We start from the raw sequence: 26,897 nt of genomic DNA, 5'->3' as shown, positions 1-26,897 counted from the left end.
GCCTCTATCCCTACCTACACCTCCCTACCTAACCACCCCCCCTACCCTTCCTCTCATCCACCAATTCCAGTAAAATCTGCCTCTATCCCTACCTAACATCTGCCTCTATCCCCCCCATTCCTTATGTCCTCCACCAATTCCCCAAGCTGTGTATACATGTGCTACTGCTCTAATTTCCTATATACTAACACCTCTTACCACCCTCCTCTAGTATGAAATGAAAGTTGATAATGTATGAATCACAACCAATCAAAGGAACCTCTCCTGTCCCTAAAACCATAATACTTGTTGACGATAGGAAATAAAAATATCATTTCCCTTTATAAAACCATGAGATGTACGTACCAAAAAATGGTTATGTCTCAATTGTTACTTGTCAAAAGGAATCATTACATAAATATAACAAAGAAAATATACATATATGTATAGATAATAAAAAAAGCCTTTTAAGAGAATACCAGTCCTCTATACCAATTTATATTGTACAGTTGTACAGTACAACATATTTATAACGAAACCCTTACAACCCTATAGTAATTTGTCTGTTATGTGTGTATAACAAACTATGCTTTTCATTGGTTCTGAGAGGTTCGTCATAACCATGTTTTACTGTATAGCCAAATATTTTTCACAGGGATATTTTCATGATTCTGTGACATCATCCTGAATATTTGATCTGTAAAAACTAAGAAATGGGTACAGCACTTTCAATTTTAATTCATAATGAATTTTCCTGTTGAAAGTAAAAACAACAAAATTTTTGAAACATGAATAATGCCTTATATACAGTAAACACTAAATATCCCTGTGTTTTTTTTGTTTTTGTTTTATTCTAACATTGACCTTTCCTTCATCTGAAATAAATTGTGAAGAGGAAAATGTTTTAGAAATTACCAGATAATGCAGCAGTTGTTAAGCAAAAAATTGTAGGAAAGTTATTTACCGTAGATTTCTTGTAACATCTTTATCTATTATTTTTGTGGACATTTTGGTTTGTAATTGCCATTTCATATTTTGCTGCCATGGATCAAACTGGTATCAATTATATTGTGTCTAAATATAATCTAAATATCTGTTCCTTTACTTCAAATCATATGAGCTTCTTTCATTAAAAAAACTTTCGTTGATATTTTCTTTTATGTTGGGTTAGTTTTCCTCAGATTCTGTCTGTTTCTGATACCAGACAAGACCAATCTGATAGATGATGCCAAATCCATCACTATTTACCTTATGTTCTATTAAGAAGGTGTAATTCTGGTGCTAGGGCTTCATGAGACTTTGGAAAAATTCCTTCATGGATGTTGCTATGGTTACTCGACAGGTTTAAGAGTTATCTGCAAGACCAGTGTATTATCCACTAACAGAGGAGAGTTCAACTCGTTGAGTTCGACAACTGTTATCTTTTTATCCATCTCAGTGTCGGCGGTGTACCGTGTTTTTGAGAAATTCTTCTTCCCTGACACTGTGTGTATAAGTTCAGATTTGCTAACTACCGACAACATGTACTCCACCGGTCGTGGCTGGTCAAGGATGAGATTGGAATAGATCACACAGCGGAAGTCCTCAGCAGTTGACGAGTACCCTTTAGGGTACACCTTGAGTTCCCATTCCCAAGTCTGAGGGGGGAAGGTGGACGATCGAGTCGTGAAGCGGAAGCTCACCTCTGCTCCTCTAGGTATGGCAGAAAACATTGGTATAACGAAGCGTTTATCCCATCTCAGATCTGTGTAGTTTCGCAGCAGAAAGCAGGGTCCATGAAACTCTTTCACCAAAGCTCTCTGTGTCAGTGGAAGAGCATGATATTTGTACGCAGTCATGAAATGTTTCTGAAACAGATTTTTATTCTTAAGAACAATATCCAAGTTTTCCATTTCAGTCAACTGTTCTGGTGTCATCATTGGAAACCTGATATGTTCCACGACAATTTTCAAACATTGGGAGAGACGCTTAGGATGCTGGGAAGAATTAAGCCATTTCAATGTGGCATTCCACAGTTCAAATTCATCTTTGATGCAAAGAGAAGAACTTTTCAAGAACTCAATGAGTTGTTCCTTATCTAGATGTCCCCATTCTCTCTCCCATTCCACAGACACTATGATGTCATCCATTTTTTCTGAAAGGGCCGTCACACATGAGCTGATGAGTCTTTGGTGGTAGCACTTGGTAGCGTATTGGAACCACACATGAAACACATCCTTAAGCTGAAGTTTTGGTATGATGCAGGAACAAGCGAAGTTGATACACACTTCTTGTAGGTCCTTCACATTGTACTTGTCAGCGAGGACAAGGACGGGCAAAGTACTCTCCATGTTTAGACGAATGTGACAGCTGTATAAAAACGTGAGGAAGCGTGGGAACATACTCACACATATACTGTCCTCTACCAGTTCTATCTCCTGTTGGAAAACAAAACATGGATATACTGTAAAATCATTAATATTTTTAAGGACTTTAATACTGCAAATCATAACTTTTTGTGAGGGCTTAATTTTCCACTTATATTTGAACATTTTGAGATAAGAAGTTGTTAAAAATCACTAATGCCACAAAACAATATTCATCTAATCACAAAACAATTTGATTCAGACTTTCTTTTCCTTTCTTTGCTACAAATATTTTGTTACCCTGTCTCTTTCCCACTTTAAAATCACTTTCAGGAAATCAAAGTAATTCTGGCAAAAATGGTACTGGTGAAATAATCCCAAGAGGATATATCTCAATAATTCTTTATAGATATGGTGACCGCTACATGGACGTACCAGTATTCATAAAAATGCTCACCCTCAATACTCCAGGTGTTCCAATCACTTGCGATCTCTACACCCCTAGACTATCGCATAGTAAAACTGGAGGCAACGGAACAGAACCAGTAATTAAGTCTTTTCATGCATATCAAAAGGGCCGTATAACAGTACACTGTGGTTGACTGTGTGGCTTTGAAGTTGGGCGTCACTCTCTTTGTAGTCTTCAAAAGAAATTTTTGTTGATCTGTGATTGGCTCAGATTTTTTCTTCTGAGCTGCCTTCAATTTTACTATGATGTAGTCCAGGTGTGGCTCAGATTTTTTCTTCTGAGCTGCCTTCAATTTTACTATGATGTAGTCCAGGTGTGTAGAGATCATAAGTGATCGGAACCCTTGGAGTATCGAGGATGATAAATGCTGTGACCTACCTTTTCTTGTGAATCCTTCCATTGATCACTGAGCATTCGCTCAAACACATCACTGGATCGCACCAAGATCAACTTGTGTGCAAAGTAGCGGTTACCCCCAACTATAAGAATGACATCACTGAGCAGGGGATTGTTGAAGAATTTTGCCTGGTCAGTCAGAGCTTGTCTTTCGTTGCCATAGCAATCAATGCCCTCTGGACTGGTGACAGACAGGGCTGTAGGTGACGGAGTGGACACAGCGGTCGCTAAGGGGGGATGCTGACCAGCAGACGGTAGCTGGACTTGTATCTGTCCAGCATTTTGGGCCAGAGATGCTGCTGCCTCCAGGTTCAGAGGCTGGATATGAGGTGGAGAGGCCATTCATCCTGAAATACAAACATGTGAAGTTACTTCCAGATTTCTGCCATAATACAATTTGTATATCATGTAAGATAGAATTAGAGATATAACAAATGTGTGGTGACAATTTGCAGTTTATTTAGTCAACATACAGAAAAATATACCCTTTGTTATTTATATGGTCTCTTTCCATGACAAACTATTAACTTTTCAACATTTGTCAATGAATTACATTTGTGATGTGGATATATGTATCTATTATTGCTTAATTGATTTTTAATTATCTGATCAATTTGCCAAAATCTACCGTAAGTGGGTTTTATTTTATTGGCATCCATTCCCATTAATAGCTATATGTAGGAGCAATCAAGTTATCTAAGGCACTGCTAGTTTAGGCGTATAAGGTGGAAAGCCAGTAACTGAAGGAAAACCAATACCCTTAAGTTATGCATTACATGGCAACTGAAACTCTTAAATTAATTTATAGCTTGTCATCAAAAATATAACAAACAAATTATACATTATACTTAAAAAAAAAATAATATTACTTCTGCCATTTGGGTATCCCCAGTCAACGTTCCGACTATTTTGATACCTTGGGTGAGTGCGCAAAGTGCAGTGAAAATTTAAAATCTTAATGAGAATAATTGAAGAAAAACGATATATTAAATAAATAATTGTCCACAATTAGAATACACTACTTGCAGAAAAAGAAAATAGCCACATAGAAATAAATAGGGTTAAAAACATAGTTGACGTTTACAGTTAAAAAGATGACAGAGAGTTTTTGAAGCTGTCTAAAGTTTTGGCATACATGTACAGTATTGGATGTGAGGTTATTTCAGTCTATGATTGTACATGGAAAGTATGACATTTTCTTGTACTGAGTTTTGCAGTGTGGAATAGCAAAGCAAAGATCATGTTGGTTTCTAGTTAATTCTAGATGGAAGTGTAGAGGGGAGTAATCTGTTACTAGCTAGAATCAATTTTTCCTTCGGGTTTCTAAACGAGGCAAATCTAAAAATTCCAGCATGTCGCTAACACTAGATCTATTTCTATGTAGATTTAGAGTAAAACGTGCACCTCTACGTTGGACCATTTCAATTTTGGAGATGTCAGTCTCGAGATAAGGGTCCCAAACGGTACATGCATATTCAACAGATGGTCTCACTAGTCATTTAAATGCCTGTTCTTTTATGCATTTGGAGTTTATTTTAAGGTTTCGTCGTAAAAAGCTATTATTTTTTATTTTATTTTTTAATTTTCATAATAACAAAAAAATCCTTTGTGTCCCTTAATTAAATTTATATCATTATTTTTTGTTTCATCTTACACATTATTTATTTATCTGTTTTTATTGTTTTATCTTTTAACATCTTTTTATCTTTTAACAATGGTTTAGTTCATAAAATGGAGAAAAGAGCAGAAATAAATTAGGCCTAGCTCGTAACTCCTTCTACTGATCTATATAACTGTATAATGAAACATTTATGTGTGGATAAATGTATCATTATCATATGGGATTCATTTTTATAGAATTATATGATATTTCTTCGTTACAATTGCAATGTCTTATCTAAAATAAGTAGTGGTAATTGAAGTCTGGTGAACAGGTGCCCGTGGAGTGACCAGTGTCATTTTGTTCACGCGTGTATATCAGACGTTTGTTTCATTTTGGCAATCTCGAGACGGAAATGTCATCGACTGACTCACAGGCTAAAAACTCCATCTTTTCGTGTCATGTGTGACAAAGTAAAGACATGTACCCACCATACCGAGAGGAATGTCACAGGAATCAGACAACGAAAATGACACAAAATCTTACCGTCCACAGGCGTCAGCATACATTAGTCACTGAGCTCATCTGATCAACATAAAATGTTTACGTCTGAAAAAACCGGAAGTACGGTTTGTTTACGTTATTACCTCCCTTTGGTGGAACGTTCAATGACAAAAATGTGGCAGTGTGATGAAACCGGTGATTCTGAAGTAAAGCTTTTGGCATTGTTTATGCTTTATCTAAGGTAACAATTTCAGTTGTATTTGTTTAAAGGGAATATATAGACATTTGAAGCATCACCGATTTATTTGCTTCGCCAAACAAATGGTACAAAAATAGCACGTGCGTTGTAGCAGCTGCACGTGACAATATAAGGGCAGAGGCCTTCTAAACCTGGGTAGGCCTAATAGCCTCTAAGTCAGTGATCAGTGACCACTGTGCATGCTCTATCATAAACCATGTATTGAAATCAATGCATGTAATAAAATAGATTGAGTAAATTGAAAACGCTACACAACAAGCAGATACCACAACACAAGTTCAGTACAAGACATGATGGAAAACCTCAACTGGACCTCACTACAAACACGCAGAACAAGAACACGTTTAATTTTATTTTATAAAATCATACACCATCATGTGGCAATAAACTATAGTCAAATTCTTAATCTGACAGACTTCAGGACGAGACAATCACACCCATTCACGTATAGACATATAGCTGCCACCAAGGACATATTCAAACACTCATTTTTTCCACACAAATTAAACAATGGAACATCCTACCGGTGGCTACAGTACAAAGCACTACACTAGAGGTCTTCAAGTCACATATCCTAAAAACAGAACTTGAAGACCTAAACCCCACTCCCTAAAATTTCTATCATATTTTTATCTTATAACTGTCACTAAAAGAAAATAATAAAAAAAATAACATGCACCTTCACGATCACTGTAAATAACTTCACTCTTTTTTTTCTTTTTTTTTTTCTTCCACAATCACGCCTCTGCCAATCCGCACAATATAATCATCGGCATCGATGGATTTGTGTTTCTTGCATGTAATAAAATAGATTGAGTAAATTGAAAATATTTGAAAATGAATGATTCTGAATTACGTTATACGTACTCTTGTTATTTTAAAATTATGATTGGAGTCCACACAATTTGGTTGAAATATTAAAATACAAATTACCAGTACAAATATTTGTGACCAATATTAATAATTTATCTGGCATTTAATGAATGATATTCTATTTTCAATACACTAATACAAAAATACCCACTAAAATGACTTCTAGGAAGGGACACAACTCTTTTACAATGGGACAAACTGTCAGGATATATATCCATTCCTGTTAATTTCCTAACATATATTCATATAAATATTTTGAGTCAATCATGAATATATTTACTCTAGGGGTTACCATCACTGACGATATATCCACCCCTGGACTATCTCATAGTAAAAAAGAAGGCAGTTCAGGTGACACAGGTGGCTTTGCATCATGAAGTTGGGACTTGGGTGTCATATTTTGTCTCCTGAACTGCCTTCAAGTTTACTATGAGATAGTCCAGGGGTGGATATTACATCTGTGATAGTAACACCTGGAATATAAAGGATGGCTTCTCCTCGCTTAAAACTTTTTCTGTAAAAAATGTTTGTTCTATGTTTACCTCTTCAGTTTGACCTATAGTATCTCATGACATTTGCAACACTCATTTTTGCTGTATCTTCATTTTCTGATCGATATATACCCATTATATTCATTAAAGCCATTATTAGCTCACCTGGTCCAAAGGACCAAGGTGAGCTTATGCCATACCTTGGCGTCAGTGGTTCGTCATCTGTCCGTCCGTCAACAATTGACTTTTTCTCCATAACTGCTGGTCGTATTACAACAAAATTTGACTGGTAGCATCCTTATGGGCTACTTAATGAAAATTGTACAAGTGATGGGGCTGACCCAACAGGGGCCTGAGGGGCGGTCAAAAGCGGTCAATTTGACTATTTCTATATAAATGACTTCTCTGAAAGTAAGCATGGGATAGCACCCATAATGCAATGGTAGCATCCTTATAGGGTGAGGATTTAAAATTGTACAAATGATGGGGCTGACCCCCCGGGGGCCTGAGGGGCGGGGTCAAAGGGGTCAATTTGACTATTTCCTTCTATGTTGCTTCTTTTATTAGACTACAATATGTATTGGTAAATTGAACGTGGAACTTTTTATGAATGACATTATTCATATAATACTTATGTATATTCAATGTAATTTCAGCTGAAAGAAACAAGGAACAGTTGTTGATTGAGCGCCTCACCATGTTTAAACAAACCCAAGGACGCATACAGAAGATCAAGGAATCCAAAGTTTAAAGTCAAACAGCATGGCACAGGCACTCAACATCTGTAGGAGGATGTCAAACAGCATGGCACAGGCACTCAACATTTGTAGGAGGGTGTCAATGTCAGTAGGTTGCAGACATTCACCTTGTCATCAGAGACTTTTACATCCAAAAGTAGCCAAATATAAAAAATCAACAAGACATACATTTTCAACATTAAGAATTCCATTATTTGCACAATGCACTGCATACCAGTCGTCAGCTTTGAAGACATCAAATTTTGTGATTGGACATTTGTGTGTAAGACATCTCAGTGCAACAGAGCAAAGTGTAAACAGTACAGAAAATAGTGACACTTCTGCTATTTTTAGACAAGATGCTTGGGAACAACCTTTAGAAATGCCAGAACCTGAATTAGATTGGGAGTACATCTGTAAAGAAAACAGAGAGAATATTACTACTAATATAATCAACAGAAAAGGGGTCGGAGATATAGACAAAGTGGTAAGTAGTTTTAATCATTGTGAAATTTAAAGGATTACAATCTCATCAGATTAAGAGATTTTTTTTATGTGTGTCAATTTTGACTTCAATAATCATATTCCCTACAATCCAAATAATAACCACAATTGTTCCAATTGTTAATCTCTCTATAACAAACTTCATTTGAGATGAGATTGACAAAAGCAAGTGATAAAAAAGGTAAGAAAATACAAATCAAGAGTACCAGAGATTTACTTTGTTATTGTCTTGTGAATAATCACTAATATTAGGTCGTTGAAATGAAACAAAAAGAAAAACAAGAAATATAAAACTCATATTTATTAGGTAACTTGCTCAAAATAAATTTTGTCTTTTATATGGATATCTCACTCCTTTTTCAGTTGGATCTGAAAACAGAGTTTGAAGCTACCAGAAAGGAAGAAACGGTAAGGGCTAAATCTTGCTTACAAAAATACAAACTAGTTTGATACTGTGTAAAATCCCAATAAAATATAACTGAACATGTACATATAGATGATACCAAGCAACGTTAACAAACCTCAAACTGACAGAATCAAAATTTAGTGAGACAAAAGCAAGCAATTAACAGAGTCGTGTAAGTGGTACACCATTAATAACTAATTAGATAGCATATAATTGATTGATATTTACCAAAGATGAATTACCAAGATGCTGTTCTTACATATTTATAAGGACAGAAGGTGATTAAAGGGAGATTGACTCAAACTTGTAATGCACAATATACATGTATCACAACTGTAAAATTTTCCTGAAAGTGTTCATCTTTCTGTGTAAATATTATTACTAACAAAGATGAAAATTCAAATTCTCTCTTTGTAGTGGCTGGAACTGTTAACAGCTGCCAGAGAAATCCCAAACAAGTCTAGTCCACATTCAGTAAGTACCAACTTTTGGTATCCATATATAGTAACCAATTCAAATGTCTCAAATGAAATACCATACATCCACTTGTCAAGTTCATACATATATTTGATATATGTAGTTAAAGTAGATTATGCTGTTTCTGTCCCTTAAATTGTTCAGCTTATATTGAACCTGAATTTGTTTCACACCAGGCATTCTACATTAAAAGAATATTATATTTCTACAGACATATTTTTTATGTACACAGTACATACAGTAAACTTACAGATTTTAATACTTTAATTATCACAATTGATGATGAATTTCTACATAAAAATATTTCTAATATTATCTAATACATTGTATTTTACAAAACTTACAATATGAAAAGAAAAATGTTTAAATGAGATTATTGCTGAAACATCTTCACAACAAACATACTGATTCACACAAACATTTTCTATGTGCTAGCCAATAGGTGATGAATCCAATGCGAGACTTGTTGGTACATTTGGAGAAAAAGCTGGTTAGTATTATAGCCTATAATTCTACACTTTCTATACATTGTACATGTTTTGTGGTCTTTGTCCATGTTTTATATAGAACAAACAATTTGATAAGACTTGTGTATAATTTGAATACAAGCCCAGAGGCAAAAATCAGTAAATCAGATACATGTATATATAAAGTACTTCAATATTGCCTTTCATATTTCTTATATGGCAGAATTGCACTGGGTCGATCATCTGGCTAGTTATCGAAGGTTCCAAATTCAAACCCCTGTCTGGCTTCTTTCTTTGTTACACTTTCAGTGATTTAAAGACACAGAGCCAGGGTCTGTAGTGGCAAAATGATTCTAACACTTGCTGTCATACTCTTGGCTACAGCCGCAACATTCTGCCATTAACCTCCACCATTAAGGAATCCTATAATTCTATCTCAAATTCTCGTTCCAGGGTTCATCTGGCTTTCCTTCATTTCAAAACATAATTATAATAAACACCAAGTCAAAAAAAATCTTTTCACAATTAATTTTCTGTAATTTACTTTAATCTTTAAACCCTGAAGAATAGTAAACTTTCTGATCTGAAGTGTTTATTATACCTTGCAGATTTCAAGGACTTCCATCCGGAAAAGACATCAAAATTAGGTGAAGACCTCAATTTGCTCCGATTAAAGTAAGTACCAGTACCACTATATAACACTTTATGATCTAATAGTCTAACATTGATATGTTTGATGGACGGAAAAATGTCAGCCTGAATGTTTGAACTTGAGTGGGCAGTGTATAGGGCACTGAACACCAGTACTATGGTCAAAAAATAAAATGAAATTATCAATTTACATGATAATCTAACAGAAAGTTATAAACCCCATACATGTACCATCTGTATATGAGGAAAATTACTTAACAACCATGGGAACACTCTGCTAGTTATATTATGAATCGAAGGAAATATGTTATTGGCAAAGCAGCAACTCTTTCTCCTGCTCATTATCATGTATAATTCTACCTTTAGATGTATGTATGCATTAAAGAATCCAAATCAGAATTTAGTATCCACTTTAAATAAAATATTTTTGAAAAGAAATTCAGTAGTTTATAAAGTAAGTATCATTCACTTTCAGTAACCTAGGCATCACAGCTGGTGCGAGGGCATATTACTTTCTGTCAGATTTAGCAGACTTGGAGCATGCCCTGATACGACTGGCCATCAACAAATTGATCAATAGAGGGTTTGAACTTGTGACGGTTCCAGAAATTATCAATCCAGCTGTCATTGTAAGTCTGTATTCAAACAAACATATTTTACTTGTAATCTTATTTCAATTTTTTTTTTAAATATAAGAGAGTTCATACGTATATTTTCAATGTTTTAACATCAGGATATTATCAAAATATTAAGATTTGTCACACATAAAGCAATATCTTGAAAATCTGTTCCCTGGTAAGTAAATTTAATCTTTTCATATAAATGACTCTTTAACAGAATTAAATTTCTGTAATTATGTTTATATTGTATGGTAGTCCAATTTTCCTCTAACCCTATCACCAGACAGTGGACATTTTATAGGCATTTATGTATCAAAATTTTCTTTATCTGAGGAGAGTTTACACCAAATTGAATCGTACGTTGTCTGATATTTTAACCTTCCATTTTTGGCAGGAAGCCTGTGGTTTCCATACAAAAGGGGAGGTAACTCAGGTTTACACATTAGATGAACAATTCCACGGAGAACAGTGTCTGATAGGAACTGCAGAAATGCCACTTGCAGGTTAACAATTATACTAAACAATTATCCTTCAATGCTCCCTACCTGTTGTGTGATTTTCCTTGGAAGTCCCATTTTATGCTCCCTAACTGTCACATGATTTTCCTGGGAGGTCCCATTAATTCAATATTCCCTACCTTTGGTGTGGAGTTTCTTGAGATGTCCCATTCAATACTCCTTATTTGTGGTGTTATTATTCTGGGATATCCCATTTAGGTCTCACTTTTTGTGGTGTGAATTTCCTAGGATGTTGAGAAAAGAATCAAACTGTGCTGTTATGATTTTGTTTTTGCTGAAACACTATGTACATGTATTCTTTTGTGTCTTGATAGCTGGCTTGTTTTCATATATATATAGAGTCACCAGCTACTACAAGCAATCAAATTGATCCAGCTCTTGTTCTCAAAAAAACACAACAATAATGAAAACCTCAAATTAAAATGTTTAATTGCAAATTTGAAGAAAAAAATTATCAATAGACTTTGTGAAATCACTCTGAAACATTTTTTTTTCATTGCAGCTTTTTTCTTGAATGAAGTTTTGGAGGAAAGTGAGCTTCCAAAAAGGTACAGCTATTACAATGTTATGTCTGCAAATCTCATGTTTGTTGGGTTGAGACTCACACCTTTCATACTCCCAAAGGGTATATGGGATCCTGTTACCTAATTTGTAAGAATTTACATACTAGCGTAATTTCAGATTCAACAAATTTTGTTTACAGAAACATTAACATATGTACTGTATAAATAAATATATTTTGATGTGCTAGTAGTTCAATCTTAGCACAAAATTGTCTGGTTCAAGTAGCGCTGAAATGTGTGGTATACTTACAGTATATTTGTTGACAGGCTGTGTTCGGTGAGCAGATGTTACAGAGCAGAAGCTGCTGGTAAAGAAGCAAGACATGGCATCTACCGGGTCCATCAGTTCACGAAGGTAATTCGGCACTTCGTAAAAATAGTCATATATAAGTTTCAAGCCCACCTATTTGTACTTAATTCACTGCCAATAGATTGTGGGCCATGGTGGCAGTGTGGCTTTAAGACATTCCAACATAATACCACTTGCCTTGCATCTCGGTGTTTCTACAGGTACTATGGCCTTTCCTTCACTTCCTAAGCCTGGCACACCCTAAATGACACTGGTTGTGAATGGCATGTAAAACACAAACAATAAACAAGCAAGCATCAGATTGTAGACTATTAAAATTGTCTTTTGTTTGTGGTTATTCTACCCATTAGTAAATTTTACTTTTTGCTTTATTTCTCAAAAAAAGTTTGGTGAAATTACTTTTCTCAAATTAGAAATTATGAAGTTCCTCATGGACACTAGGTATGTCATTTGAATTTGGAAACTAAACAAAAAACAAAATGGTGGACATGCACATATGTCAAATTTGACTTTTAAAGTTTGCCATGAATGAAATTATTCCATAGATGTTCTTTACAGACATTTTTACTATGCACAGGTTGAGATGTTTGGTGTGACAACTTCGGCCACAGATTTGGAGTCGGATAACCTCCTATTGGAGTACCTTGATATAGAAAAAGAAATGTTCTTGGAACTGGGACTTCATTTTAGGTATAGTATTACACTCAGCATAAACCTAGACTTCGACTTATTTGATATTAAAGCAGATGGTGAAGTAGGAATTGCTTCTTTAAAGATGCTCAACCGCCGACAGAGCATAAATGATATTAATCATTTGAACAATAATTGGTGTTTAATCATGTATATGTATGTCTAATAAGCACAAAAAATCATATGAAATAATTCATTTTGCCTTTGGTGCATGGGCAATCAGTACTGCATTCCATATAGGATATAGTACCACAGACTTTTTTCGGGATGCAATTAATTATTTTATATATTTTTAACTTAAAAATGAAATTAGAAGCTCAAACATTTCAATGGTGGTAATGGTGTAAAGTTAGTAACTTTTGTAACTGAAGAAAAATACTAAATCATCTGCTCCTGTTTTTGATAGTGAAAAATACCATTTGTCAGTGGTGGAGCATCTTTAACTACATTACAACTACAAATACATGTAAGATGATATTGAATTACGTGTACACATACAACATACAATTTATGTTAATTTGTTTTTAAAGTAAATGTCTCCTGCCAGGTATTTAGTAGAATAAGTCGTACATCAACCATCCATCCATATACTCAATTATTTTCTCATTTTTCTCCATTTTGGCAGAATCTTGGAAATGCCAACTCATGAACTGGGTGCCCCAGCGTACAGAAAGTTTGATATTGAGACTTGGATGCCAGCTATGAATTTCTGGGGAGAGGTAAGTACTGTAATGGTGTTTGAGAGAGGAAGTCAGTGTTTCTATCATGGAAATAAAAAATACATAGTTCCTTCTAGATGATACTCGTGTTTGGGTTCAGTTTGTATTCATTGTATGAATTATGTCCTGGCAAAAGTATAGCCTATTCTCAAACAAGAGGTTACATTCCCTCTTACCGGTACTCTCTTTATTGTTTTGCCTCTTTTTCTCCAAGTTACGGGTATAAATCTTTATAAATATTTCCTTTTGTAGATCTCGAGTGCCTCAAACTGTACAGACTATCAGAGTAGACGACTCAACATTAGATACCAAACAAGCTCAGGAACAAATAGATACGTCCATACAGTAAGTCAGATTGGAGGATTGCTAGATTATTAACCTAACCTTAAGGATAGAAAGTTTACTGTAAACATGGATTCGTTCACAAGTGGATTTTTTTGCTTATTAACAGTTTGCAATGTGATAATTTGTACTCTGGTCTTCTATATTTCAATTTTTAGCAAGTAAAAATTTAAACTTGTTGATATATCTTTGCATGACTATCATTTTAATGGAAAATTACAAAAAAAAAATTACTCTTATCAAATTTACTGATAATGTACTGATCTGACTGATCTTATCAGATTTTGTTGATTATCTATTTGGAGAATGAATTAGAAATTACTTCAGCATCTTGAATTTAAAAATATCAAGTTATGATCATACACCTATTGGCTAATAAAGGGGTGAAAATCGAGAAATCAAAATAACAAAATTAATCAAGTTTTACTTGTTTTGTTTGATTCCAGGTAAATGGAACAGCATGTGCAGTACCGAGAATGGTGATGGCTATTCTTGAGAATTTTCAGAATAAGGTACTGATATGTCTGAACAGAAACAGAAATTAATTTATTTACTTAATTGCAAAAAATCTTCATCAGTATGTATTATCTAGAAACATCAGTTTTTGTCTGAAATTTTCATTTAAATGATTTGTATAGTCATCAACTTCACCAAGATGCACTATGTATTGTGAAGTCTGTTTATCCTCTGCTTTCTTTGGTAAACAGGACTATAATTCAGGTTTGTCCTATTTGTCACTGATTTCAATTAGCAGATTTTATTTCTGCACTCCAAAACTAGTGAATGTTAGCAGATCCCAGTGACATTTGGTCAGTGGATTCATGTATCATCAGATACACAAGGCCAAACTTTCAAGTTCATGAAAACTATGTGATAAATCAATAATGCCATGCAAATAACAAAAATTTGCTTAATGCCAAGTTTGCCTTCTTTTTTCATCATACTTGACCCCAAGTATCTAATGATACACCCCATATTCTAAAATTGGTGAAGTAAAGCCCAGGTTATTTCTGAACTCTTAATGCCAAGTTTGCCTTCTTTTTTCAGGATGGTACAATAAACATTCCAAAGGTTTTACAACCCTACATGGATGGTAAGGAAGTGTTGAGCAGGTCTAATGCCATGCCTGATATTCACTGGATCAAACAGGTCAAAGTAAACTGGGAATCCTAGGGAATTGAAAGCAGAGACACTGAATGCCAGACATTTGTACAATGCAAACTTATGTGAAGCTCAACTAGCCTCCTCAACAATATAAGTACAGGATTAAAAAGACCATTAAAGGGGACAATGTAGAATTATTTGCTAGAACTACAAATATATTTCATCTTCTATGAACAATTTATGAAGTATAGAAAACTTTAATTGAAATACAGGTCAAATTGATCTGTATGTTCCTTGCTTGGTTGAAAGTTCAAGTGCCTATACTCTGTTTATTGTGTGTGGAGAAGCTCAATTATAAATAATTAATTTTCTCTTTGTTACTGGCTTTCTGATTGGTCTATTCATTTTTTTCATTCCACGATGAAAAAAAATCCGAGAATGGCACGGAACTCCAGACGTTATCATGACGTCACAATAGAAACATTGACGTTGCGTATTGATTTGGAAAAAAATAATCCCTTGGAAAAAATCAATGGAATCGTACGTGTAAATGTATTTCATTTTATAAAGTAGCCTGGGAAATTAATTATAAGTATTGAAGTCACTATTTACGCGGATTCACACAGTTTGCAAACAAAATTTCTTTCATACCCCGATGAAATTAAAAAATAGTGACTTCAATGCTTAAATAAAAAACAAAAGAAAGTGTGTGTGGATGTGATATTTGCGATGAATTTCTGAGTCTGTGAAAGTGGCAATCAAAATGATAATGGATAAAAAGTGAAAATGTTACATGTGTATCAATTATCTCCTCCAGGAGAAAAGTTTGTCATTATCACTAATACACTATTTGTTCATGGGAATAGAATCTGACATTAATTTCTGTGAAATTATTGCATTTTAAAATCAATGTAATGAAGAAACAATTTCAAACAATACCTTTCTCTAAAGGGTTGATAACTCTATAAAATGAATGAAACTGCCTTAGTGATGATGGTATTGTTACTATTACAGTCTAAGATAAGAGTGTTATAACATCTTATGGAAGAATAAATGAGACACAAAGTATCAAATTTTGTTGTTTTTATTTCATCTTTTAATGTATTTGGTAACAGAAATCAGTTTACTTAATTTAGTATTACATGTAGGTAGACAAGCCATAGTTGACAGGAAAGTTGCAACTCTGTCATCCAAGTTTAGTACCTATACTTCAGAATTTGTAGTGTGACTATCAACAGTGATAACAAGCAATAACGAAATACTTAAATTAACATGACTTATACATTTGGTGTAATAATATTTTAAGTATATAATAAGGTCGTATACATATACCATACAGATATGCAATCTGATTAAAATACAGATCCATTTTCTCAATTCATCTCATAATGGATCTGACAACATCCCATTTGGGATCACATTACAATGACCCCTGTACATTTGTATCTGCTGATAATGATATTTCACTGCAGCATTCGATCATTTGCACTTTCATTTGCACAAAGCTGAAAAAAACCACACATAATGTAATTGGTACAAACTGTTTACCTACATGGAAGGAATCTCCATGCACTGCACGTTATTTTGTCCCCTAAAATTTGCCTTCATGATTCGGAAGGCAGTAATCCAACCCCTAATGGATGTTGTCGGTCCTCTATCAGACAAAGCGAGAAAAAGGACTTTTTTTCATTTATCAGATTGACATATTCATAAACTTAGGCCATCTCTTGTTCATAAACCAAAAATCTAAAATCATATATACTGTCTGTCTTTTTATCAAGGAACTCTGAAGATATCCACGAAGAAAGCTTATAGCTATTTATCAAAAGTTATGATTGTGGCTGAAATAAGAATCCTGAAGAAAATATTTGTAGATTGTGATACAGATATAATAATAGAAATAGACATGGGGGGGGGGAGAGACTCTCAACCTTACCACACTTTAGAAACAGTTTAAAATAAATTGTACAGATACATTGCTGATAGTCATATCTAACAATAAATAACATTTTATTTTATAACAAGAGCCCTCTAAACATCAATTGAATCAATGACAACTTATTAATATCCATCATTTAAAAAAATTCAATATTTGCCTTTAATAATAAATTTCAAAACTATCCAATTTATAAAATGTATCCTAGCTTTTAATATGACACTTCAGCATTTTATCCACATTAATCTTCGACACAATGCCTATAAATGCACATCACCTTAATTAGCTCAGATTTCTAAGTGCATTATTCCTGTGTCAATCAGCTGTTTGTTCAGAAGGCAGAGGCCTTTGTAAAAATAGTGATATTTACTGGTAACTTACAGTGCATTATTCACTTTGTATGTACTTGCTTTTAATTCTTCTCTGCATTCCAACTGACTGAAATCTGGTTCAATCCATTACAAATTAAATAATTCACAAACAATTCTTCAGGCATCATCTCTTTGACTTTGACTTTGACTTTATATTGTAATTCTGAGTCTTTGTTTTCACTGATTTAATTAGCGACTGTAATGACGCCTCCTGTCCGTGGTTCGAGTCTCGTTTCACTTTACTGGGAGGTTCAGTAACATCCCCCTGATTGTCCCTTTTCCTACTGCTGCCTGACTGGTCTCGATGATGTTTACTGCGTTTTAGTTTCTCGTTAACAATGGCCTCCATGCCCTTGGTACGTTTATACTCCGGTGCCGTTGGATCAAGGTTATACATGTGTGACGAGTACATGGCTGTAAAACGTTCATCCTCCACATTCACCTGCGACAGATAAGAATCACATTGTTTGGGACTTAAAGGTAAAAGTTAAAACAATAAACTTTAATGACATCAGAAATGACAAGGAATCAGTAAATAATCAGTAAATTTTATCAACTTATAACAATTTCCCCCACAAAATGTTCTAATGAAATAAAGGCAAGCAGAAGAGTTAACACAGCTAACCCATTTTAAAACATGTCCACACAAACCTACCTTGAAATCATCCTCAGATTTAACTTTATCCTTTAACAAATCCTTCTTTTTAAATTTCTTCTTTTTCTTCTTTTTCGTAGTGTTTTCCTCAACAAGGTCCTTTAAATTGAAGTGTCGACGGTCATCCTCTTTCTCATCCATCATCAACAGGGAAAGTTCCGCCTTAAAAGAGAACAAACAATGTCAAATCATGATTTTATTATTCTAATTTAATAAATTATGACGTATATATTCTATTCACTGTCTCTAACTTACAGGGAATGAGTGCCATCCTCCTATCAAAAAAAATGTTTCTGTAATTCAAATGTATGGTCGTTTTCCATACAGAGATAAATCACCTTTTATAGAAATACACTTCAGATGAAGATATTTAGCATTTTTCCTCTTGTGTATAGATCATACCAGCTAAAATAAACAGCCTCATGGAGAATCTATCTTCGTATCTCTGTAGTAAAATGACTCTCTCTCATCCAACTATTTACAGTTATCAATTTACCTCTTGTGTAGCTTTCTCCTTTTTCTCTATCTTCTTTTAATTCTTCTCTGCATTCCAACTGACTGAAATCTGGTTCAATCCATTACAAATTAAATAATTCACAAACAATTCTTCAGGCATCATCTCTTTGACTTTGACTTTGACTTTATATTGTAATTCTGAGTCTTTGTTTTCACTGATTTAATTAGCGACTGTAATGACGCCTCCTGTCCGTGGTTCGAGTCTCGTTTCACTTTACTGGGAGGTTCAGTAACATCCCCCTGATTGTCCCTTTTCCTACTGCTGCCTGACTGGTCTCGATGATGTTTACTGCGTTTTAGTTTCTCGTTAACAATGGCCTCCATGCCCTTGGTACGTTTATACTCCGGTGCCGTTGGATCAAGGTTATACATGTGTGACGAGTACATGGCTGTAAAACGTTCATCCTCCACATTCACCTGCAACAGATAAGAATCACATTGTTTGGGACTTAAAGGTAAAAGTTAAAACAATAAACTTTAATGACATCAGAAATGACAAGGAATCAGTAAATAATCAGTAAATTTTATCAACTTATAACAATTTCCCCCACAAAATGTTCTAATGAAATAAAGGCAAGCAGAAGAGTTAACACAGCTAACCCATTTTAAAACATGTCCACACAAACCTACCTTGAAATCATCCTCAGATTTAACTTTATCCTTTAACAAATCCTTCTTTTTAAATTTCTTCTTTTTCTTCTTTTTCGTAGTGTTTTCCTCAACAAGGTCCTTTAAATTGAAGTGTCGACGGTCATCCTCTTTCTCATCCATCATCAACAGGGAAAGTTCCGCCTTAAAAGAGAACAAACAATGTCAAATCATGATTTTATTATTCTAATTTAATAAATTATGACGTATATATTCTATTCACTGTCTCTAACTTACAGGGAATGAGTGCCATCCTCCTATCAAAAAAAATGTTTCTGTAATTCAAATGTATGGTCGTTTTCCATACAGAGATAAATCACCTTTTATAGAAATACACTTCAGATGAAGATATTTAGCATTTTTCCTCTTGTGTATAGATCATACCAGCTAAAATAAACAGCCTCATGGAGAATCTATCTTCGTATCTCTGTAGTAAAATGACTCTCTCTCATCCAACTATTTACAGTTATCAATTTACCTCTTGTGTAGCTTTCTCCTTTTTCTCTTCCTCTGTCAGCTTTTCTACAACCTTCTTTTTCTTTTTCTTCTTTCCTAGATAATACAGATTTTACATGCTTTTAAGCTTAATTCACAAAAATGTCTGTCATTCTAAATCTAACCAATATTAAAAAATCTTAATCTTAAGTATTTAATATATATATATCATGATTATGATGTTGGTGATGACGATCATGATGATACAGATGATGAGGATGATGATAAGGAGGACAATGATCATGAAGAAATGTAATATCACATTATTATATGAACATGTCTTTGAAAAATCAAAAAGTAACAAAAATATACATATATATTTAATATTACAATATTCAGAGATCTGAGATAGAACACAACAACGTGATCTGTTTGTTGTTGTAAACCACAGTCCCTACTACCTATCTATCTGATGCTAATGTTTCAATCCATTGTAATCAAACAAACCTTTCTTAGCTTTGGTATCACCACCAAGCTCATCTGTAAACTCAGACATATCAACGCCGCCCGGTAGATCATCGTCACTGAATGCTGCCTCACCGTCATCAATATCTGCCTCTTTATCAATCTACAACATACCCATAACAGATGTTTAGGGTTACAGGAACAATGTTTAAGGGATTGATAAATGACAATGAAAAAGAATCAAATGAAAGGATAAGAGATACTGAGTGATGTGTCAAATGAAAGGATAAGAGATACTGAGTGATGTGTCAAATGAAAGGATAAGAGATACTGAGTGATGTGTCAAATGAAAGGATAAGAGATACTGAGTGATGTGTCAAATGAAAGGATAAGAGATACTGAGTGATGTGTCAAATGAAAGGATAAGAGATACTGAGTGATGTGTCAAATGTAAGGATAAGAGATACTGAGTGATGTGATCAGAAAAACACAATCTTTTTGTCTTAAACTTCAACCCCAAACAAGTAGAAATTATTGAAATTATTGGGATCTGCGGGAAAGTACTCAAGAAAGTCAGTAAGTTTTCACTGATCAATGAATACAACTGGACAGGAGACTTAGTTTATACGACCTATATCTCCCTTCCCTTCTCCCACCTCATAACAGTTGTACACAGAATGGTGTTTGGACCAAAGATTCAGTAGTGTACCTTGTTCAGCTTTCCTTTTGTTTGGCTTTCTTGTTTATCTCCTTTTGACTTCATCTTTTTCTCTTCTCTTTTCTTCTGTTTTTTCTCCTTTTTCTTCATCAAATATTTCTCCCATGTTGTACTATCCTTCTCCTCTTCCTTTTTCTTTAGAAGTTTTTCTGTCGTCTGCTTCAATCCTGTAAACAACATTTTAGGAAGTTATTTATTTATTGCCTACATGACTCCGCCTATTCCATGGTTATTGTCAAGATAGACATCTATGAATTTCATATATTAAATCCTATTAATACATGTAAAAATATAAGTACGAAAAGTTAAGTATTTACTTATTGAAACTGATTTAGAGTGAATCAAATATCTTTACCCATTTTAAAATGCTAATCTTTAGCAATATGTGAAACAAAGTGAGAGTAGTGTGCCACCAGCCTGCCGGGCTTGAACCCAGATCCTGGTCTTACTTCAATTCAAACAGAAATTGAATAGTAAAACAAGATTTGAATTAGAAATATTTAATGTCTCTATACAGCTTATCTTCTATAATGCTGCCAATTAATATCTATTAAGTATTCCCCCCCCCTTTTTTTTAAAAACAAAGCCATGATTTCTATACTTAGAAGTCTAGTATCAATGACCCAAAGATGACCCCTATTTGATCTCTGACCTGGTTCCCATGTGACCTCCATCTCCACATCTTTGTTCTCCTGTTCTTTCTCTGTCTCCTGAATACTTTGTAGGAGCTTCCTGTATTTGTCTATGTGCTTTTCTTCATTTTCTGATTCCTCCGACTGGCTTTCCTCATCTGACCCCCCTACTAAGTTTCCGTAAGGATCTGAAAAACGAAACCATTATAATACTGTAACTTAGCGTGGTGTTTAAGTAAAACCTCTGTATTAAGACTGCCAAGAATCTGTTGTAAAAGTAGTTTTAGTAGTCAGGTGGTCTTTACTCTGAGTTTGATCAGATTCTGACCAGATCTCTGACGACCAAGAACAGTAACTCAGTACATTGTATACCAATATAGAAAATACCATATTTGACCCATTAAGTGCTCATGGCAGTTAAAAAATTTTGAAAATGAAGAGATGCTAAATAAGATCAAATTTGGGCTAATCTTTCTGAACTCACAAAACTATCGCATAAAGTAAGCCATTTATCAATTTACAAAAGAAATGAAATAGAGAAACTTATACGGTTTTCATAGTTTCAGATTGTAATAAAGTCAACGTAAATGAAATTGAGGCTTCAAAAAGGGGCAGATGTGCTTATTGTGTTGAATACAATGATTTAGTACTCACTGTCCTCCTCCTCGTCAGAACTGGAGGCTAAGTATGCTTTAAAGTCATCCTCTGTGGCAGTGTCCATCTTGGACGGGGCACGCATGGTCACTTTCAGTCGGTCATGATCAGTTTCATCCCAGGTAAGATCCACCTATCAACAATTAAGAATATTTTTAAAGCAGAAAACACATACATACACCATAGGTCTTTAGCTGTACACAGTTTGACTGTCAATATATAATTATTATTAATAAGTATTTTAACAACATATATCTGTCTTTAGCATACACTTGACAAAGAGTTTATTTTTGTTTTTTTGACTAACTATATATTATATTACTCTTTTACATTTCACTCTTGCTTATTATATTTCTAGTACATGTATTGTTTATATAAGATAAGAATGTATTTGCATTCTTTGTGTCTCAATAAAGAACCAGACGTAGTCCATTCTGATAGCATTACTTTAATTCATCTACATATGACTCCTGCCTTAGTTTTACCTTGGATTGACAGAGAGCTGATGTGAAGAAGAGTGAGGGTTTGTACGAACTGGACGATGGCATAGCATTACAGGAGGACTTGATCTCATCTTCATTAAATGTCATATCATCTGGAACAAACCTGTAATAAATAAAACAAGTAAGTTATTTCAACTTCAAATGTATGAACTCATATTTCAAGTTTCTTTATTGAAAAGGTTTACTTTATCTATACATAATGTATTATGACAGTGATGACATGATTTTCAGCAGTAAGGTATTCTCAATGAATTTTAAGTGCAAATGAAATTGCAAAACTTTATAATACTCGAATTGAGCCAGATGAAAATAAATGATTTCACAGTATTTAAATAATATCATATTTTCAACTTAAATATAACTCACTTATGATCATAAAGATCTGTATACGTAAGTTCAGAAACTATCAGAGGCTTATAGGAAAGTCAATACCGACCTAAGATCCATCCGTGTAGCACTACTTTCATATTCTGTGCCGTCACATGCTCCATAAACTGTGTTGGCCGTCTCAATAGAATCAAACTCGGACACAGCATAGTAATACTTCAATCTTGTCAGCTGGTATTGTCGCAGTTTCTCTCGATGGTATATTGTTCCTAAGGACAAAACAATAAATATAAAATATATATAGTCAAGCCTTGTTAACTTTAAGTCTTCAAGCTTTTTGAGTATTTAAGATAAACTTATTTGAATGCACAGGTATTGTGAAAAGTTTGGTCAGAAACAAGTAAATGTTGTCCTCAAGTTATACAAGCTTGATTTAATAAAGTATAACTGTATACCCGGTAACTAAATTTGGGACATCCACATACATGTAGTTTAATATAAAATATTGTACATATTGACTAAATTGGAATCTTGCTATCTAAATTCTGATTTTTTTAACTGATAAGTGAGAATGCTCCTTGGGAGTCTGGTACGTTACTGAAGAAGGAATGATGAGAAACAACAGTCATTATTTCAGGACTAACAACTTACCAGCAATACTTCATCTATTAAATAAAGTAAGGTAAACAGTAAAGTGCCCATTCAGGGATTTTAATGAGCTTCCCCTCAGTTCCCAGCCAGTAAATTTACCTTCGGAGTCCTCTGTCACCTCCTCATCACTACTGTATCCCTCTATCTTCGTGGACTTGACCAGCTCTGTGGGGCCTTTTATAGCCTCCTCTGCCATCCTAGCTTTGCCAAATTCTGATGGATATATCTACACAAAGACAAACAAGAAATGTAGGTCTCTAGTCTCTATCATCATCATCATATCATGGCGTACTTTTAATGAAAACCTTATACATCACTTTCATTCACCAGACATTTTCTTGTAGGTGATTTAGAGATAAAACTCTAGATTACATATATTTCTGTTGCAATGAATTATTACCACAATGTTTGTATTGCAATACATGTAAATATGTCTGGAAGTTTCATCTATCATATGTATATCTAAAACCCAGGTTAACATAATTGAGTACCACCTTTTTAAAATGATGAAACTTAAATCACATACTTGCATAATATATTTACATCTCATTACATCCAAATATCTTATCATAATACATAATTACACTGTATCTTTATTACAATTTGTATCTCTCAATACAGATAAAATATCATGATTTTAGATAATAAATCATCATAGGTGTAGGTAACCTTGGCTGCAATCTTTTCTTAAACTTGATCAATAAAGCACTAAAACAAGTAAGCTAAAGGTCCCAATTTTGATCCCTAGCAGAGGCTGTGATGAATTACTGTAATATAAAATTATGAATTCTGTTACATAATTTGCATCTCTATTGCAATATGTACAGTATCACAGAAAATACAGGCTAATATATCTTACCTTTACAGATTTAAGAACGCCCCCTGTGGGGAGAAAAGAACTGAGCAGGACAAATATGTCCACGGCCTTAATTCTATCCCAGTCGAGATTACATATGGCTAGCCTCCGACCCAGTTCCTCGGCTTCCGGGGCTTCCTTGTCCAACTCATTCCATTTGTGGTCTACTCCACCGTCTGGCAAAAGATATAAATATATAAATAAATAATAAACCATTAAGACTTACATGCTTCCAACTCCACATAAATTCTGGAGGGGACCAGACAGGATGGGTCAAGGGTCAAGGTATGTAATAGGAAATTGTTTATCAAAATTCAAACATTCCATATTTGATTATTTCTTTGACAAATATAGATATGTGTAAACTTGCAATCTAATTAACTAAATGATACATGATCATATTTTTTCATTTGATAAATGTAGCATGAACAACATTTTTTTTTCCCTTCCTAAACCATTGTTTTTTTTAAATATTTCGAATATATCAATTGACTTTGAAGTCTGCATTTTTAAACAGAGTTAGCATTATGTGTTAGAGGTTTAAGTGCTGGCTAAGGATTCACTACCTTACCAATTGGTTTTGATAGGCCCACTTCATCATCGTCATCATTATCATCTTCATCCTCATCACTTGAACTCTCCAGGTTTCCTTCCCCACGGGCCAAGTCTTTACCTTTCACATCTTATGTAACAAAAGAAATAATCTAACCAATGAAGCAGGTGTATATATATGATATAAAGCATCTCTAGAAAAGTACATTCATATTGACAGGAATTTTTAACAAAAAATTTCCAGATCAACCTAAACTTTTTAATAAAGAAATGAAAAGCACATATCGTAGCTTAACATTTTTTAAAATTTAATCTAAAATTGTAATGGTTCTTGATAGAGCCGATCTCCTGCAACCAGATAACTTATCTCACTTGTGACTGTGTTTGGAGGATCCTGGGTTAAACTGAGCTGGCTCTGCATTTTTCTGTTCCTCTCACACAAACAATTTTTGTTTGGTAATCCTGGTAAAAATATTGTTTTTAAAGTTTTAACAAAGAATCATATGACTTTATGATATCAAATGAATTAGTTTACCTGTTTCACTGTCCTCCTCACTTGAGGATGATTTGCTTTCCTCCTCCTCCTTCTCCTCCTCATCATCATCATCATCGTCATCACTTGAGGAATCATTTTCTTCAACTACTTTCTTATCTTTAGATTTCTTCTTCTTGTCAACTTTTACATCTTTGCCTTTCTTCTCTTTTTGTCTTTTCTTTTTGAGTCTCTTTTCTTTATCATTATCATCACTATCTTCTTCTTCACTGTCCAACTCATAAAACTTATGCAGGTCTTCATTTGTAGATAAGTTAGTAGGGCGACCCCTTTTATCAATGGTATACTTCATTTTAAACTTCTTGTCAGAAAACATCCCCTTGAACCTCTTGTCAATCTTCACTCTCCGTTCCTGTAAAGGCACTCGTCTAAAGCGATGATCTTTCACAATATGTGAAAATCTCTCATCTTTCAAAATATCCTCCATTTTTATAACTTGGTGTGATTACCTGAAAAACACCAAAGCAATATAGCAAAGAATTAGTTTAATGTCCTATTAACAGCCAGGGACATTTAATGTTGTGCCAAGTTAAGGAGATGGAGTAAAGCTAAAGAAAACCCAGCGCTAAATTCCAAATGATACTTACATTTGTTCAATTTCCCAAGGTTCATTCCTACCTTGTTGCTTTTTTTAAGTTCAATACATTTTACCTTTTGAGTGTTTCATTTCGTCATGGTTTCCGGTAACAACTAATAGTTGATGAAACATTATAATCGTAAGGTTTGTGAATTGAATATTGATCACCGTTGTCAGAACAATACAGTTACAAATGCATATTGTCCGAAAAATTTATTTTTATCAGCCTCAAAGTGCCACATCGTTCTAGTCTGTGATTGTTCCAGATTTTTTCTATTGAGCTGCCTTCATTTTTACTGTAAGATAGTCAAGCAGTGGATAAAACGTCAGTGATAGTAACCCCTGGAGTATCAAGGATGCACTAAGCCTAAAATTCTAAATCAAATGGTCAGCAATTGCTTTATCTGACTACTTTAAGGCCTATATGCTGAAATGATTCCACTATCAACTTTTAATTGACATGCAAACATACCAAACCAAAAATTGATTGGAGAGGCCTACAGAACATACATACATGTATTTGTCAATGTGTTATTCAGGATTATGGAGTAAAGGAATGAATGACAAATCAAAATATGGATTCTCATAAATAAGTAGGCCTACTCATACTTACAATAAACAGATGAAGATTTTCTATTCGTACCTAGGTATATTGATTTCGGAGGTCTGAGCCTCCAAAAGTCAACTGTCTCACTGCACACACGTGTTTTTACAGACCGGAAGTAGATTTGTTTATGTAGTTTCGATATCAATGCAGTGAATAAATGTCAATACACACACAAAAATAAAGACTTAAATTTCTACGCTATCATTGTTACCTATAT

The 26,897-nt window shown here is 34.2% G+C and overlaps 4 protein-coding genes across 4 annotated transcripts; 1 reads left to right on the top strand and 3 right to left on the bottom strand.

The window, feature by feature from the left end:
- Positions 1-86: 86 nt before the first annotated feature.
- On the bottom strand, positions 87-5,427 carry LOC138317970 (BTB/POZ domain-containing protein 19-like). The gene is made up of 3 exons (XM_069259962.1): positions 5,336-5,427; positions 3,172-3,536; positions 87-2,396 (listed from the first exon to the last, which is right to left on the bottom strand). Exons 2-3 carry the CDS (start codon positions 3,529-3,531, stop codon positions 1,311-1,313), a joined length of 1,446 nt encoding a protein of 481 aa, XP_069116063.1. The 5' UTR covers positions 3,532-3,536; positions 5,336-5,427; the 3' UTR covers positions 87-1,310.
- On the top strand, positions 5,399-16,097 carry LOC138317969 (serine--tRNA ligase, mitochondrial-like). The gene is made up of 15 exons (XM_069259961.1): positions 5,399-5,534; positions 7,573-8,140; positions 8,521-8,565; positions 8,981-9,037; positions 9,476-9,530; positions 10,116-10,182; positions 10,634-10,787; positions 11,173-11,281; positions 11,799-11,844; positions 12,127-12,214; positions 12,747-12,859; positions 13,485-13,578; positions 13,831-13,923; positions 14,367-14,432; positions 14,968-16,097. Exons 2-15 carry the CDS (start codon positions 7,679-7,681, stop codon positions 15,091-15,093), a joined length of 1,575 nt encoding a protein of 524 aa, XP_069116062.1. The 5' UTR covers positions 5,399-5,534; positions 7,573-7,678; the 3' UTR covers positions 15,094-16,097.
- Positions 16,093-18,504, bottom strand: LOC138317971 (ESF1 homolog). Its single transcript, XM_069259963.1, has 3 exons — positions 18,483-18,504; positions 17,987-18,148; positions 16,093-17,773 (listed from the first exon to the last, which is right to left on the bottom strand). Exons 2-3 carry the CDS (start codon positions 18,128-18,130, stop codon positions 17,456-17,458), a joined length of 462 nt encoding a protein of 153 aa, XP_069116064.1. The 5' UTR covers positions 18,131-18,148; positions 18,483-18,504; the 3' UTR covers positions 16,093-17,455.
- Positions 18,505-18,506: 2 nt separating this feature from the next.
- LOC138317967 (ESF1 homolog) lies at positions 18,507-26,801 on the bottom strand. The gene is made up of 14 exons (XM_069259960.1): positions 26,687-26,801; positions 25,479-25,945; positions 24,963-25,073; positions 24,395-24,567; positions 23,635-23,761; positions 22,994-23,153; positions 22,540-22,660; positions 22,055-22,187; positions 21,421-21,588; positions 20,760-20,935; positions 20,093-20,213; positions 19,629-19,702; positions 19,133-19,294; positions 18,507-18,919 (listed from the first exon to the last, which is right to left on the bottom strand). The coding sequence occupies exons 2-14, from the start codon at positions 25,921-25,923 to the stop codon at positions 18,602-18,604; spliced, it is 2,289 nt and encodes a 762-aa protein (XP_069116061.1). The 5' UTR covers positions 25,924-25,945; positions 26,687-26,801; the 3' UTR covers positions 18,507-18,601.
- Between the last annotated feature and the right edge of the window lie 96 nt (positions 26,802-26,897).

The sequence above is a fragment of the Argopecten irradians genome, chromosome 3 (assembly GCF_041381155.1).
Source record: "Argopecten irradians isolate NY chromosome 3, Ai_NY, whole genome shotgun sequence".
NCBI lineage: Eukaryota > Metazoa > Mollusca > Bivalvia > Pectinida > Pectinidae > Argopecten > Argopecten irradians.
Note: the sequence above shows the minus strand (reverse complement) of the source record. Positions and strands in the feature narration are given on the sequence as shown.